General features: G+C 64.5%; 1 protein-coding gene across 1 annotated transcript in view; it reads right to left on the bottom strand.

Annotated features, from left to right (window-relative positions):
• Positions 1-353: 353 nt before the first annotated feature.
• The window catches only part of GRK3 (G protein-coupled receptor kinase 3), a 34,249-nt gene continuing 18,208 nt past the window's right edge, over positions 354-16,394 (bottom strand). The window contains exons 3-21 of the mRNA XM_044440434.1: positions 15,773-15,846; positions 14,192-14,293; positions 13,639-13,713; positions 12,720-12,781; positions 11,278-11,329; positions 10,571-10,662; positions 9,697-9,796; positions 8,881-8,959; positions 8,281-8,411; positions 7,594-7,688; positions 7,251-7,358; positions 6,892-6,958; positions 6,559-6,659; positions 5,787-5,853; positions 4,943-5,038; positions 4,235-4,397; positions 2,310-2,446; positions 939-1,052; positions 354-515 (exon numbers count right to left, since the gene is read on the bottom strand). Coding sequence (XP_044296369.1) covers positions 354-515; positions 939-1,052; positions 2,310-2,446; positions 4,235-4,397; positions 4,943-5,038; positions 5,787-5,853; positions 6,559-6,659; positions 6,892-6,958; positions 7,251-7,358; positions 7,594-7,688; positions 8,281-8,411; positions 8,881-8,959; positions 9,697-9,796; positions 10,571-10,662; positions 11,278-11,329; positions 12,720-12,781; positions 13,639-13,713; positions 14,192-14,293; positions 15,773-15,846 — 1,877 coding nt within the window. The remainder of the gene's footprint in view (positions 516-938; positions 1,053-2,309; positions 2,447-4,234; positions 4,398-4,942; positions 5,039-5,786; positions 5,854-6,558; positions 6,660-6,891; positions 6,959-7,250; positions 7,359-7,593; positions 7,689-8,280; positions 8,412-8,880; positions 8,960-9,696; positions 9,797-10,570; positions 10,663-11,277; positions 11,330-12,719; positions 12,782-13,638; positions 13,714-14,191; positions 14,294-15,772; positions 15,847-16,394) is intronic.

Genomic DNA, 16,394 nt, shown 5'->3' with positions numbered 1-16,394 from the left:
GAGGCACCTTCCCGAGTCCAAGGGCACGTGCCCAGCACCTCGGCAGCCTCCGCTTCAGCCGGCGGGGCCAGAGCTGGTGCCCGAGGGGTCCCTGGCGAGAGGCAGCGCTGCCCCGGGCCACTTGGGGGAGCCACCGGTCGGTGGCAGCGCCGGGGGGCACGCGGACCCCCGCCATTGGTCCCGCTCTCGCCATCCCCCACACGCTCCGGCCGCCGCGCCGGCCTTCCCGGGCGCCTTGCAGCAGGCTCCCGGCACGCGGCCACCACACGGCGCCCCTCAGGGACCGCGAGGGGAGCGGCGCGGCCGGGCGACACCAGACCGCGCTCCTGCCCCGCTCGGCTCTCCGCCTGCTCCTAGAGGCCGTTGCTGTTCCGGTGGCTGAGTGGGGGCTTGGGGAGCTCCACCACCGTGGAGCGCGACTTGTTCAGGAACTTCGGGGCCCGCCGCAGCAGCCTCTGCGCCTCCGTGAACGCCTCCGTCAGCTCCTTTTTCCACTGGACGAACTCTGGGTCGCTCTGGAAAGGAAAACGCGTGGGCACACGGCCCAGTGGGTTCCTCGCAAGCCAGGCGGCAGGTGAACTTGGGAGACCCCCTGGACCGCGGCGGGGGGTGCGCCCCGGGGGCTCCTGCCATGGGGGCGGGGGCAAAGCTGCCAGAGGCCGAGGACACATTGGAGGCCCCGGCACGGCGGGCAGACGGGCACGGCCTCCCCCTGTGCGGGAGGGACGCAGAATTTCGGGGAACGCGCTCCCCGAAATGGGCTCAGCATCCGGCTCGCTGTTCGTAGCCTTCCTGGGCACCGTGGGGAGCGTGCGCGCACTTGGGGCCCCATGCTCGTGTGTCCTTGGGAAAACTTCCCGCGTGGCATGACCCGAGCTGAGCGCAGCCGTCCCTCCCTCCGCCCTCGGAAGGAGAAGGAGCTCGTGGCCGCCGGTCACCTCGCACTGCAGCACGAACTGCTTCCCGCCTTTTATCCGGAGCAGGATGCACTTCTTGTCTTTGAGCTGCGTTTCCTCCACAGACAGGATCTGCTCCATCGTCAGGAGGTTTTGCTGAGCGGACAAAAGGAAGCCTGGCTGGATTCAGTGTTCGTGGCACACGCTCCCGGCAAGCGAAACTGTCCAGGCCACTGGCTGGACGTCTCAGTTTTCTGCAAATTGCTCACTGAGGGAAAGGGAGCGGCTCGGAAGGAATCCGCCGGTTCTAGACGGGGCGGACGGCCCTGGAGTAAGGCAACGCTGCACTTCGGCGCAAGGAACGGCGGGCAGCGCACGGGACGCCTCCCCAAAACAAGGGGAAGGTCAGGTTTTGCACCACAGCCATTCACGGGGAGGGGGCGGGGAGCGCCACCTGTCTGCACCACGCTCCCGAGTCCTGCATGCCCGGCCCAAGTCCCTGCTCCTTCTGACTCCTTCTGGCCACCCGCCTGACTTTCCCTGCTGCAGAAGTGAGCGCGGGGCAGAGTGGAGCTGGGAAGGGAGGCTGCCCCCCCGCCCCCCCCGAGCTTCTTGATCAGTGGCAGCTCTCCTGCTTGCCGCCACTGCCAGCCCTGCGGCTGCTGGTCCAGGGGCACTTTTCCCAGAACCTTCCCAGCTCAATGACATCGTATGAGTTGAGCCTTCAACATCTTCTGCCGGCCGCTGCGAGGGCCCGATCCAGTGCCGGGAAAGCGGGTTGCACAAAGCGCAGCACCGGCCAGGACAGGCAAGCGGCAGGAAGGGCAGGTGGCTGCGCTCACTAGGACTACAGGGAGCCTGCGGGGACACGGGGTCGATTCCCGGAGGAGGGGAGACACACACTCTACGGCGGCTACAGGGGCTGCGTCTGGGGCGGATCCTGCGCAGCGGCAATTCCCAAAGGCCCAGCGACGGCAGCCTGCGCCTGGCGCTGGGGACATGCGGCTCCCCCTGCCACTGGAAGGGCGTGCGCGAGAGCCAGGGATGCGCCCTGGAGGAGTGGGCCTGGGCCGTTCTGTGGCCAGGGGCCAGGAGGCGCCCCGCTCAGTGCAGCCCCCCGGAAAGAGGCGCGGCTGGAGCGGGGGCCCTGGGGGAGCCGCCCCCCACGCTAAAGGCTGCTTCGCCCTGCTGGGCCGGAGCCTGGGAGTTGCCACCGGAGGGCCCTGTCGCCTTACCCGCTGGCGTTTTTGCGTGTGAGCGCGCCACGTGCCCTGGACGGAAAAGGAGGCTGTCACGGTCCGCCCGGCGCTCTCCCACCTCTCCTCCGCGGTGGCCACCGTGCCCGGCCGAGGAGGGCAGGAGGTAGCGGGGCGCCCGGCCTCTCGCCCTCGAGGGGCACGCGATGTGACTCACCCGCGACTCCCCTTCTCCCCGCCATTCCAGCCGGTTTGGAAAGAGGTAAAAATAGCGCCGCTGCCACTGAGTCAGGAAGGGGTTGCCCAGCTTCAGCAGGTACCCGTGCATAATGCAGTCCTTCCCGAGGGCGTAGTCTGCGGCAACACGAAAGCCACGTTAGGGGGGCGCCTCCGTGGCTCCCAGGCACACGGTACGGCGGGCGGAAGCCACGCCAAGGGGTCCCTGCCGCACGGTGCTGGCCACGTGATGCCACAAGGGCCGACGTGGCTTGAGAAGGTCCGGGACACAGCCGCGGAGGCTGATCCGTGGCTGCTGGTGACAACGGGCACGGGGCACCCCCTCCTGCTGCCCCGCGCTCAGTTCAGAGGCCACGTGCCCGGAGACTGGCTCCTCCCTGCCCTGCCCTGCCCTGCCCTGCCCACGGGATCCCCCTGGGGCCTCTCGGTGGGTCGCCACGGGAGGCAGGCGGCTGAACCGGCGGACCCCTGGCCTCCCTCGCCGTCTGACATGCCAGCTGGAGCGGAGGAGCCGCGCCGGCCAAACGCCTGCTTATAAATACCTATCTGCAGCGAGCAAAGAGGCCGCCACGCTGGAAGCGAAAAGGAGCCCGCTCTGGCACGCTGTACCTCGCCTGAGCAGGGCAGCGTCGCTCCAGCATCTATTTCGGGAGGGGCGACAGACCTGAGGTTACATTTAACGCCGCAAAAAATGGTGTTTCACATACACCGGACCCCACAGCACCTTTTGAGCAAGCGCTTAATTAATTATAATAATTAAAGTGTTCGGTTGCTGGAGCTGTCGCACAGGGGACGCGTCCAGTGCCCCTGTCCTTTAGCAGTGCCCGGTGGCTGCTTCTTTTCAAGAGGAGATAAAAATGTGGGTAAATTTTTGAGGGAAGTTCTTTAATGTTTAGAGAGAGGCAGGTTGTTCTTAATGGGCTGCCTGTCTCTAACTCGGCACGAGGGCAGCGCAAATGGCTTTTCCGCAGCCTTTTGGTGGCTAACAGGCCAGCTCTGCGACGCGGGAGGAACACCTGGCCACCTGCAGTAAACGGAGAAACACGTGGCCGCTTGGACTCCGCACGAAGACGCAGGACATCTCGCTACGGTGTGTGCGTCACGTAAGAACACGGAAATGTTTCATTTTATGGCTCTAGCGTTGAAATGAACGGTATCAAATAAGTTTTAAAAAAAGGAGCAATGGAGGACGGAATAAGCAAGAGAAACAAGGGGGGGCCAGGGAGGCTGCGGGAGCGAGAGAAGGCAAACCTGCACGGGGGGGGCGGGGGGGCAGGGGGGCAACGCCTGAGCAGGGACCAGCAGCTGCCTGCAGGTGGTCCTCACGCCTCCTTCATCGTCCTCAGCCGGACAGGTGTGCTGCACCCCCCGCCCTTTGGGACTGGAGCTCCTGCACGGGGAGGAGGCCCCCCTTCTCACCCCCCAAGTCTTTCCTCAGAGCTGCGGACTTGGCCCCTTGTCCTCCCGCGGCACCGGCACCGAGCCCGGGGGGCATTCCGGTGCCTCGCCGGACTGCCCACATCCCCGCCTCCCGCCGGCCCCCGGCCTGCATTTCTCGGCCTCCCCACCTCCACCTGCAGATTACAGGGGGTCCCCGAGGCTGGCGTGGGGGGTGGCCTCCTTGGACCCTGCCCAACACGGTGAGCGCTGCTGGGGCCAGAGGAGCACCTGCAGGCTCCCGGCAGCCCGGGGACACCCCCGTGTCTGGGCGCACCCCTTTCCAAGAAACCGGCAGCGGCGCAAGGGGCAAGGCGAGCAACCTTAGGCTGCCGACAGAAAGGGAGCACGGGAAGCTGGCGCGTTCCTCCCGAGGCCCCCTCCCGCCCACCTGCCCTGCTCTCGGGACCCCCGCGGGGGACCCGCACGCATTCGAGGCAAGATCCCTGCCCTGCGGCCACGTCTCACCCTCCTCGTGGCCGAGCTGCTTGTTCTTGGCTCGCTTCCTGGCTTCGGCCTTGTCTGTGTCGGCATTCACGGCATCGTAAACGGTTTCGGTGACCTCCTGTTGCCAGCGCTCCGAGATCACCAAGGGAAAGTTCTTGTACAGCTCCTGGTCGCTGTCCAGCAACTGGGGGAAAGCGGGGCGGGGGAGAGGAGGGGAGGGGAGGTCAGCAGGACGGAGGGAGGCCCCCTCTGGCCGTGGGCCCGGCTCCTCGGACGGGATCTGTGCCAGCCTTCTCTCTCTCTCAGCATCCAGCTGTCTGCCCGGGGAACTTAATGGCCTGGGGGGAGGCCTTGCCGGGTGCCGCTGGCGCTCAGGAGACACGCCGGCCAGCCCTGCCCAGGCCAGCCCTGCCTCGGGCTCAGCGAGCGGCAAGCCACGGGGCCAGCAGCCACGGGGCGCACGCCCGTCTTCAGGGCACTTAGGCACGTGGCTCGGCAACCGCGCCTCAGCGTGCGAGCGCGAAGCTGCAACGGCCCCCCGCACTCCCCCGCCCCCGCCCCTTCCTGCAACCCTGGGGGGCCCCAGCAGGCCAGGAGCTGCCACTGTGAAGGGGCCCCTCCTCACAAGTCCCGCTTCTGCCCCACGGTGAGCACCAAAAACTTCAGGGGGAACGTGCCCCCCGTCACCTCCAGTGCGAAACGCTGGGGGGGGGGGGCTCCACCTCGCACCTTGATGCCTTTTGTGTCTTCTTCATCGAAGGAGCCGATGTCAAAAGCATCTGCGGCGTTCACTTCTCCCCGCGGAGGAATCAGGGGTGGGGGGTACTGGCGGATCAAGGGAAAGAGAGTTGCACGCCTGCGTTCCTGGGGGCGGCACGCCTTATTTTCACTCGTTTAAGACCGGGCGGGCGGGGGACAACCACTTTCAGCCCCCACGGTCCGGGAGACAGCGAGCGCGGCTGTCCTTCAAAACGGCACCGGGAGAGGCTCCGGGGGGGCCGAGGGGTGGAGGCTTCCCAGTGACACGGCGGGCTGTTGGGCTGTTGTGCTGCTGTGCTTGTGGCGCCGCTCGTACTTCGACCACTGGGGGGCCTCGGGGGCCACCTACAGGCCACACGCTGCCCGGCCTGGTTCAGCCTGTTTCCCAGCAATCTATCAGGATGCCTTGCAGTGAACACGCGAACAGGCCAAGACACAGATTTTCAAAGAGAAGGACAACCGTGCAAAAATTCAGCACAAAATCTCCTGCGAGCTCTTTGTCCCGGGTGCCCGTGTCACTCTAACGGAGAGGCGATCGGGGTCCTCGTCCCGTCCGGCGCAGCCTGTACTGGGCGCGCAGGACACAGCAGACGCCGACACATCGCCGGGGCGCAAGTGAGGTGGCACACACGGCCGTGCGGGACCGAGGCCTCCCGTTTATTCCACGGGGCCCCACAGGAAGACTCGGGGCTCCGCAGAAACAGCAGCCCCTTCCCCCCGCGTGGGGTCCACCAGTCCCGGCGGCCGGATGAGCAGGCACGCCCTGGAGCAGCGCGGCCGGCACGCGGTCCCACCGGGGAGAAGGACGGCTCACCTTCTGCAGGTAGACGTGCTGCCAGTCAATCCCCTTGAAGAACAGGTGCTCTTTCACTTCTTGCGCTCTGGGGGACAGAAGCATGGAAACAGAGCGAGTCGGAAGGGGCCGCCCGGGCCATCTAGTCTGACCCCCGGCTCCAGCCGGCTCCGCTCACGACATGCCCACCATGTGCACGTCCAGCCTGTCCTTGAACACCTGCACCGATGGGGCCTCAGCCACCTCCCGGGGAAGCCCATTCCACACCCCCGGGGGCCCGACTGTCAGGAAGCGCTTCCTGGCATCCAATGGAGCCCTGCACAAGCACGGCACGATTTGCTGAAGCCGGAGAGCAAGGGAGACGAGAACAGCTCCTGGGCTCGGCCCCGGAAGAGGGGCGATGGCTGGAGGTGTCAAAGCATTGTGGGGCGGGGGGTGTGGACAGCCTGCGAGAAGATGCACTGGGAGGAGCGGCCAAATCTTGTGGCACGGCACACGCTCTGCGCAAAGGCAGGCCCACCTCCGATCCCGAACAAGCCTGAGAAACTCAACGGGATTCCCCTTTGGAACGGCAAACGGAGCACTTCGGGCGAGGCGCTCGCAGGCCGCTCCGTGGGCTTTACTCCCACAGAAGCTACAGCACCAGGCGGCTTTTGGGACAGTCTAGAGACGAAGGAAGTCTAACGATGTTCTCTCGCTCGCTCGCCCGCCCTAAGTCCTCACTCCTTCCCTCACGGCCGAAGGGACACGGTTCTGGATGCCGCGCGGCACGCGCTCCTCCGCCCAGACTTACCCGCGGCCCTGGCAGCCGAGCCTCTTGCCAACCTCTCGCTGAAGCAGGCCCTCCAGGAGGGACCTCAGTTCGGGCGAAAAGGAATCCGGCAACTCCACATTCTAGCAGGGAGACAAGAGGGCCGGAAGGTCCCTCGGTGAACCCCACTCCGCCCGAGTCCAGACCCTTTGGGGGATGTGACCCGCAGCACCCCAAAGAGGGCCCGCGAAACGCTCTCCCGGCGTGGAGAGGCTGCCTGGGCTCATCCGGGAACGGACGTGCTGCTCGGGCCTGCCACCCGGGCCCTCGCTGGGAAGGCCAGGCGGGCGCGACGTGGCACGCAGGCGCCCTTACCACAGTGAGCGTCATCCGGTCGATCTCGTGCTTGTCCTTGGTTTTGTGCTGCCTGAAAGGGCTGTGCCTGCAGGGGGGAGACAGAGCCACACTGGCAGCAGTCCGGGGGGCGAGGAGCTGGCCAGGCACCGGGCCGGTTCCCTCAGGCCACGGGGCCTTTCCGCCCAGGGCAGGGCAAGGTGAGGGCACGTCAGTCCACAGGGGACAGTCGCTTTCCAGAGATGTCGGACTCTTGGGCCAAGCCACGCCCCACCACCCCTCCTGGCTTCTAGAAATCCCCCGCGGAGGCAGCAGAAGGCAGGTGCCCCCGTTCCAGGCAGCCCCCTCTTCCAGACCCCGTGCACGCCGGCAGGACTCACCCCCGGAGGAGTTTGAAGAGCATGCAGCCCAAGGAGAACCAGTCGGCGCTGCTGTCGTAAGCCGTGCCCTTCTGCAGCACCTCGGGGGCCATGTAGCCGTGCGTGCCCCTGAGCAAAGGGGCCGAAGGAGCACATTAGGGCCCCGGACGCCAGAGCCCCGGGAGAGAGAGCCAGAGAGGCGGCCAGGGGCGCAGGGACGCGGGAGGCCGCCTGCCGCCCGGGGCTGGGCCGCACGAGGAAGCCCCCGGCCGGGCGCAGGGGGCTTCCCTGGACCCACGAGGCTGCCCCGCAGAGAGGGGCCGGGAGGCGGAAGCAGGGCACGGGGCGCTCGCGCGACACCTACACGCTGGCGTGGGGCTTCTTCTTGGAGAAGTCGCAGGCCAGCCCCAGGTCGGAGACTCTCACGTGCCCGTGATTGTCCAGGAGGATGTTGGCCGGCTGCGAACACCAAGCGGCACCGGTTACTGCGCGACTCAAACGCAGGCCGCCCGGCCAGCAGCGCGGTCGCCAGCTCTACGCGCGCGCAGACACCCACGCGCAAGCGCTCAGGCGCAGGAGACGGACCGGCTGAGCGCCAATCCCCCCTGGGCGGGGCGGAGGGCTCCACCTCCGTGATGCTGCCCCCACAGCTCAGCCTTCCCATTCGGAGCAGAAGTGGCGCGCCCAAAATGTCGAAAAGCTACACTAGGCACAGGCACAACCTCGGGATGAAAGACTCTGTGCACCCCGGAGGTTTGCAGGTTTCTGTTCCAGCGTTTTTTCAGTTCTGCTTCTACAGGATCAGCCCAGCGAGAACCGCCGGTAGAGCAGCGCGCTTCCTCCGCCGATTCCCCCGCTGCGCCTGGAATGCATCTGGGGCCGGTAACAGCGGCAAGACGGAGCCACCGACTACGCGAGCCTGGCTGCGAAAGCCACTTCCACCAAGCCGCACGACGACTCCATGGGAGACAAACGCCGCCCCACGCCTCTCACAACCCGCCCTGCAGCGTTCCCCCCTTGTGGCCGGGGGGCGCTCCCCCCCCCCGGTTACCTTCAGGTCCCTGTAGACAACAGAGCAGCTGTGCATGTGCTCCAGCCCCAGGATGATCTCGGTGGCGTAGAAGCTCATCTCTTCCTCCGAAAACACCCCGTGCTGCGAGAGGTGGTAGTGCAGGTCCCCCCCTGGGAGCAAAGAGGCACACGCAGACAGGGCGTCGGAGCAGCGCCTCGCCCGGGCCACGTCCCGTCCTCCCCGGTACTTCCACAGGCCCACCAGTGGCGGACCACAGGTTCAGACTGGGGAGCTCCCCGTCTGTAGCCGGGCGCTTTGAGTTTATTGCAAAAGTGTTCGTGAGCGTGCCGATAACGGACAAATGATCATCCGTTTTCGACTGCGAAACGTCCCAAGAAAACACCGCCTTCGCCCGGATGGCTGGCCGGGCCTCGGGCCTCGGGCCAGCCTCATTCTGGAGCGGTCCCTCGCGCAGGGGAAAGGGCCGAATTCCGCACGCTGAGGCAAACGGGCGCAGGCGGCAGAACTGCTCCGGCCCCGCTCCGTTCGGCCGGAGCTGGAGGAGCACGCGCCAGAACCCCTCGCATGGGCACCAGGGCTGCCCCCCGAACGCCCCGCCGGGGTCCGGCTCTGGCTTACCGTTCATCAGGTCCAGGATGAAGCAGAGCTTGTCCGGCGTGTGGAAGGCGTACGTCATGCAGACGATGAACGGGCAGTCCTTGGGTGGAGGAGACCAAAGCGCTCTCATGGAACCAGGCAGGCCCTTCCCGGCCCACCTCGCACTGCTCAGCACACGGCGGAGGCCGTAACGCAGGAAGGGCCGGAAAAGAGCCCCCCCCCAACAGCCCCGGACTCCGGCCTGCCACTCCAGGGCCGCCAGGAGCATCTGGCGCACGCAGCCCGGCGAGCCCCCGCCCTCGCTGTGCCCGATCCTTCGCCACTGGGCTGCTCCGCTCATCCTTTCATTTTCTAACATTTGGACTCAGATGTGTGCCCGCGTGGAAGAAAAAACGAGTCTTTCTGCTTCCTTCAAGCACCGTGGCCGTCAGAGCTGCCTTCGGCTTGGCGTAAAAGGCTGTTATGGCTTGATGAAGCGGCACTTCGCCATCGGTTCCCTGCTCGGCCCAGGCAGGAGCTCTCGGGGCGCAAAACGCACGATTGTCAGGCGAGAGGCTACCGGTCCCGGCCCACAAGCACAGAAAGGGGCTGGGGCTGCGACAAAGCAAGGGACTCGCCCTCCAGACACAGCCACACCGGCAGGCCGGCCAGGAGCCCGAGGGACAGAGCCCGGACCCTCCTCCGCCCGCTGCCGCTACACCTCACCGAGAATTTCCCTGCTCTACGGTGCTTCACCCGAACGATTACAAGGGCGAGAACAGTCCCTCTTTCCCCATTTTAAGAGACGGCATAAAATGGCGCCTCTTTGCCGATGCGAGCGAGGCGGCAGCTACTCACGCCAGTGCTGACGAGGGACAGCATGATCCGTTCGTTTAAGGCCAGCGTCTCCCCTTGCTTCAGTTTGATCCTCTTCTTGTCCAGACATTTCATCGCATACCTGGACATTACGAGAGGGAGAGGTGTGCTCTGACACACGTCCCCCCACTGTCCCCGCAGCAAGCTGCCACCCCTGCCGGGGGGCCTGAAGGACAAAAGGTGGGCTTGAGGCAGCCCGGAAGCCGCCCCAGGCCTCAGCCGCCCAGCCCAGCCGGCTCTCCCGCAAGTGGCGGGAGCTTCCCGGTCTCCGGCAGAAGCCTTTGCCCCCTTGGCCTTTCAACAGGAGGGGAGGCCGACTGGTTCGAGACGCCTCCACCAAATGCAGTTCTTCAGGCCGCTTCCAGAGGGGAAGCGACGCTGTTCTCTCTCAGACGCAGGTGGGTGACCCGTGGCCCCCGATTCCCCGCAACCCTGGCCAGCACGGCCAAAAGCGGGATTGTGTGAGCGGGGAGCACAACATCTGAAGAGGCCCAGCCTGACGGCCCCTGCTCTGGGCAGCGTGCAAAATAAACCTGAAATTAAAACGACGGCAGTGCGGCCACTGAGCCTCTGTTGAGTTTAACCGAAACGCAAGCTGAGTGTGTGGAGACACGCCAGGCCAGGCCTGCCCAGCCCTCCGTGCCCCGGGGGGCTCGCTCCCCTGACGAGAGTCTGGGGAAGGGGAAAACGCGGCAGGATGAGGGAGTGGGTGCAGTTCTAGAAGGAGGATGCCCTTCGAAGCGAAGCCGTGGGGAACCGGGACCACGGAATGCGCGTCACCACAACCGCCTTCCCCGTGCCGACCACGCTGCAGCTGGGGGGGGGGGCCTCCCCGTAAATACACTGAGCGCCTCACATCTTCCCCGTGTCGGCTTTCCGGCAGCCATAGACTTCTCCGAAGCCCCCTCGCCCGATGATCCGGTGCACACTGAAGTCATTCATGGTCAGCTGTGGAGGGAAGGGAGTGAGGTGGGGGCACCTGCTGACGGCCGACACGCCCACCCTCTTCCGAGAGCCTCCCCCAAATCACGCCCAGCCGACACGTTAGAAGGCCCGTCTGCCTCCTCCTGCTTTCCAGGAATTCGGCACGCGCCTTGGTCGAATCCATTTCAACACGGGGCTGACGCAGGAAGCGCTGCTAACAAACTGCACCCAGAGCAGGAGGGCAGGGCAGGGCAGAGGGGTAACGCAGTCTTGTGGTCCCGAACATATTCTAGCGGAGGAGGCGAAGTACCAGGCTTGCCTCTGGGCATGTGCCAAGTGCCTTCCCCTCTTCCCCATGGTCGACCGGTCACTGGGAGCACTTTCTCCGGCTGAACAAGCTCCTGCGTGCCCCAGCGGACCACTCCGGGCGAGCCCAGAATGGGGGCGGCATCCCCCGCCTCTGCCCTGCAGCCTCGAGCTGGCACACTTCGGCAGCGCATCTTGTCCGCCCCGTGCCAAACGCGCCGAGCCAGGATCCGTGCTGCAAACCCCACGGGGAGCCAGCCACCAGCCAGAAGCCGCCTCGTGCCCACCCCGCTCTGGAGACGCGCAGGCACAGAGCACTCCTCCGGGACTCACATGAATGTTGAGTTCGACATTTTTCCACTGGCAAAATCTGGTGAATTTATCACTGCAAAGAAGAACAGAGGGAGAGGGAGATCTATAGGGGCACGAAAGAAGCATGATTCATGCAAGGCTGAGCTGCACCCTTCGTTTAAAAAGTGCTGCTAATTAACAAAGCTTCAATGAGCAGGCATTAGCTGAAGACAGCTCTTCAGTGACACTTCTTTTGCAGTGCAGATTATGAAAGCATCAAGCAGCATCCAGTAACAATGCCTTCCTATTTCTCATTTCTGAAAGCCTCTTGCTCGCAATGTCTTGAAAAACAATCCAAGAATTAGAGGAAAATAATTAGGCAGTGTTATTCAAAGAACTCTGCAGAATAATTAAGGATTAAAGTCCTTTTACTGCAAAATAAGTAATTCCCAAAGTAGAGAAGAGTGGAAAGAAGCCTCCGCGTGAGGCACTCGCGCTCCCGTGCAGCATCTCGTGTCTCATCTCTTATGCGCGGCAATTTGGAAACGGAGGCACAGTGAAGGGTGTCAGAGCCCCACGCGCCTGGGAAGCGTCGCTCGCAAGACCTTCGATCTGAGCTGCGAACCCCAATCTCTCCCGGCTCACTGTCAGGAGGAGGCGCGCAGGGGGCTGCTGCGTGGAGCCTCCCCCAGGAGAATCAGTCCACCTCGAGAGGCGCTCTGCGCCGTTCGTCCACAGAATTATTGGTGCTGCTGCTGCTTTCCCCTTCGTTAAACACAACAGCCACTCAAATTCAGAGCAGTTTTAATCTGCTTGTTTTGGCTGTTAGTTGACTACGTTGTTAATTCTTTGTCGGCTGTCCCGGGCACAATATCGTTGGATCCCTGGGAGGGTGCGTCACAGGCCGCAGGTGCAGGTGTGGGTGGATGGCAGGGTGGGTGGGAGAGAAGCTGGGAGAGGGTCCATGGGGGCTTTGCATCTTCAGAACCCAAAGCCCTTTCACTCCCATGACAAAGGAAGGCAGCCCCACCAGCCCCACCAGCCGCCTTCTCCCCCTCTGGGCTTCTTTTAAGAGCGAAAAACAGCTCAACTTTTCTAAGTAAATAAAATCAGCTGAAAGGCTGCCAATCTTGTCGAGGTGCTGAGCTGCTTTGCAACGTATCCAGCTCAGCTCCTGCAAAGCTTATCTTAATTGCCAAGATCAAACCTCACGCAAGGAAAATCCTTCCAGGCTCAAAGGCAACATCAGGAGATTAGAGTCCGGAGCAGAAGGGAAGGGAGGTCTGGGAGTGGGCGCCTTGGAGGGCGCGAGCAGGATCCTCGGACTCCTGGCGGAGCAGCGCCTCGGGGTGCCAGGCACGACAGTCCCAGAACGCAGGCGTGCCCTTGCCCGCCCCAGCCAACCTCTCCAGCCCAGCACCACGGACCCCGGCAAGGTCCGGCCAGATGGCCACACCGCTCAAACTCGCCGCCAGGCACCATACCTTTCTAGGAACATCTGGAAGGTTTTTCCTCGGAGGCGGTCGCAAATTTCTTCTATGTAGGGCTAGAGGAGAAGCAAGAATTTATTCTGCATTATTCCAAGCAGGGCGTCTTGCTCTGCTCTACAGATCGGGGCAGGTTGCGTCCAAAAGCCGCCTCCTGCAGGCCAGTGGCTGGGGCAGTGTTCTCGACCGGTGCGTGTCCACTGGACGGAATGAAAACATGGCCGCCCGGCAGCAACGAGGGAGCGGAGACACCGCTCTGAGCCTGCAGACGGAGCAGCAGGAGGAGGAGGGAGTCCGGCTCGAAAAAACTCAAAGAGCCGCTACACCTGTTGGGCTGAATCCAGGAAGGGGCTTCCCGCAGCCCTCTCTCCCCCCCCCCCCCCATGGGCACAAACAGCTCCCGGCAAGGCGCGAATTCCACCCTGCCGCTCAGAGCACCCGGCCAGGCAGTCACAACGTGGCCCGTGCCCTTCCGGGCGTGGGGCCGAGGGACGGCCAGCACAGCGGGTGCCGGAGCCGGGGTCCCAGCCATCCCCCGGCAGCACCTCAGGGGGTTTCCCGTGCATCCTGCTGGCCAAGGTGCAGACAGGGAGCAGCCACCCCCCACTGCCACAGAAGTGGCACACCTGGGCAGGCCCGGCGGGAGGCGGAGGAGACCCTGTGTGCCCGTCCCCGGGGGGCTGCGTCCCCGCCTGGGGTCAGCTCCGGCCCCGTGCGCCGCACTCGTGTGGGACGGCTACCCGCCATGCCGCCCTGGCCTTCCGCGCCCCGTTGCCACGCTGCGATCCAGCGCAGGCGCTGCCACGGGCCCAGCCCGTCTCCAGCAGCAGCTCGCCGCCCCAGCCGGCTCGGGCACCCGCCTCGAGCACGGGAGGCAGCGCTCGGGGGAACAGAAGGAGAGTGACGCTGCACTCGCCTGGAAGAGGGTCGCTGGAACTTGCTTCTTGGACAGGTGGCTTTGCACGTGATCGACCGTTTGCTTTGAGAACGGCTGCAGGGAAAATCAGAGCAGGCGTCCTTCAATGGATTACGGGCACGCGGAGGATGGCCTGGCGCTACCGGGGCGGCCTCTCCTGGCCCTGTGGCGAGGCCCCAGGCCGGCCCGGAGCAGCCTGCCCCCCTTCCAGCCCAGCACCGCCTCCTCCGCCGAGAGGAGCAGGGGCCTTGTGATGCTCCACACGGGCGCCCCGGTTTAAATCAGGGGACCCACCAGCCTGAGCGTACCGGAGTGCTGAGCAGCTGGGACCCGTGGGCTTCCAGCTCTTCTCGCAAAACCCCCCTTAGCAGAGGGCTCTCCAAGGCCAGAGGGAAGGACCCGGGGCCAAGGAGAGCGCAAGCCAAGGGGAGGGCCCTGTCCAGCCCCCCAGGCCCTTGCAGAGCCGCTGCACCCACGCCCCCGGTCGGCCCCCCACTGAGGGGTCTCCCTCCACTCCCGCGTCCGCCCTTGAGGAGCCCGAGGCCGCACGCACGTGGGAGCACGAGAGCAGCTCCTTCATGATGTAGGTGTCGTAAATGTGCCGGCTCCGGCTGAGGCGGTCCTCCTCCGAGTCCAGCTTCTCATACCCTTTGATCTGCGAGAGACGGCACGGCGGACAATGGGCGGATCTTCCCTGAGCAGCCAGGCAAGCGCCCCGCCTCGTGGCACAGTCCCATATCCCCCCGCACACAAGCACAGCCGGACCCTGGAGGCTGGACCCCTGCCGGAGAGAGGCTCCAGCGCAGCGCTGCCCGCACCCGAGCAGCACTGCCGCAGCTGCCCCATCCGGCAGATCCCGGGCTATTTTGGGAAGAAGTGCCAGAGCGCTTTCCAGGCACTGAAGCGCAGGCCAAGCGCCCGCAAGCTGCAATCAAGCTTCTCGGCCTGACTGGCTCCACTCCTTCCACGGACTCCTCTAATCAGTTTCCATGGAAAAGAGGCTTCTGCCCTGACAGCAGCACCGGGGGGCGGGGGGGCCCTGCGCGGCTCGGACAGGCCACCTGCCTGCTGATGACGGATCCGGGCGCTCCGGCGCCATGGCAACCCCGGCCATGGCGAGAGGCCCAGCCCCGCACCCGAGCAGAGGAGCGCACAAGCGACTCCGGGACGTCCGCGACCGAGGCGGGAGGGCCGAAACTCCCAAGCGACGTACCCAAGGAGGCAGACCGGCGGCCCCCGCGAGGCCCGGGCCTTGCTCCGCCAAGGAGGCTCTGCCACTCGCCGAGCAGCTACGGGAGTCGCAACGGGTGCGGCTGCCACACAGCCCCTGCTCTGTGCTCCGGAGCATGCCAGGTGGGGGGCTTCCGGGGCACCACTGGAGGGCCACGCTCGGGACCCCTGCCCCGCCGGGCTGCAACCTCGGCTGGTGCACCTCAGGAGCCGCCCTGCGCTCAGCCCGTGCCCAGGAGAGGCGGCTGCTGCTGCAGACCCAGCCCCCTCGCGGAAGATGCTCCGCACGAGCACGCCAGGCCGCCCTTCCCCTAGAAACGCTGCCTCGCACGGGGGCTTTTTAAATGCCAGGATTAGAAGGCCCCCGTCACCTGGCAGCTTAAAAACATGCTTGACAGCTGCAGCGGGACCGCTCCCCAAACGCTCTCAGTCGTGACTCAAGTAGCAACAGATGAGCCTCCTGGAGTGTGCAGCGTTTCTGTGACTGACAATGCGTTGATCTTCTATTCCCACAGAAGATGGGAGGAATCAAATGCAGCAGAACCCGAGACTTCATTCTGAGTATGCGTGCAGGCCCTCGGCCGAGTGAGCGCCGAGGGCCGTCGCTGGATCTGCCCTTCGTGGCTTGTTTCTCTAAGCGAAACAAACCCAGCGCTCTGCCCGTCTTTCCTAGCTTGGCAGTGCAGCCCCTGAACCTCCCAGAACCGGGTTGGCCTCGGGAGGCAGTCGGGCACGCAGAACAGACCCGACTGGCAAAGGGACCACCCGCCCCCACAATCCGCTCTTTCGCACAACTCCAACACCTTCTCAGCAGAGACCCGTCAAAGAGAAGCCCCTTGTCCACGCCGAAGCAAGCCCCGGCGTGCCCCCCTGGAGTGGAGCAGGGGAACAAACAGCCTCTTACCTCTTCATAAAACTTCAGCTGTGGGACCCCTTCCTCAACATCGGTCTGGCAAAAGTCTTTGAACAGCAAAAATCCTAGCAAACAAACGAGCATTTTAATGTGCAATAATATAACGTGATTAATCCCAAACCAGCATGCCCAAGCCAAAAGACCCGTTTGCAAGTTCACCTCATTTCCGCAACGAACCCTCCAGATACTGACAGAAACGGTGCCCGCGCTTGGTTCCCATTCGCTCCCGCCTTGCCGAAGCCTTCCCAGAGGCCTGCGGCTCCGAGGCTGCTGAATTCCGAGCTGCAAATCTGCAAAGCCCCACGGACCTGTCCGTGCTTTTAAGCAGCGGCACAATGCATCCGATTTCCGGTCTCGCTGGCACCCAGCGCCTTTGAAGGGCAACATTTCAGACGCTCTTCTGGACAGCAATGCTGCACGACAGAGCAGGCCCCGTCACAGCACCAGTAGCTTTCATGTAGTGTGTGGCACGATAAAAACCACTCCACGGTAAATTTATCGCATCGAGAAGTGGCACGCAAATGGGCCGGGGACTGGGAAGCCGGAGCAGAAGAGATCCACTCCTCTTTGAGCTTGGGACCCTGAAAGCACCAGTGCAAGCAGGCACTCGGAG

This window comes from Varanus komodoensis, unplaced genomic scaffold (assembly GCF_004798865.1).
Source record: "Varanus komodoensis strain SLA01 unplaced genomic scaffold, ASM479886v1 scaffold38, whole genome shotgun sequence".
Taxonomy (NCBI): domain Eukaryota; kingdom Metazoa; phylum Chordata; class Lepidosauria; order Squamata; family Varanidae; genus Varanus; species Varanus komodoensis.
Note: the sequence above shows the minus strand (reverse complement) of the source record. Positions and strands in the feature narration are given on the sequence as shown.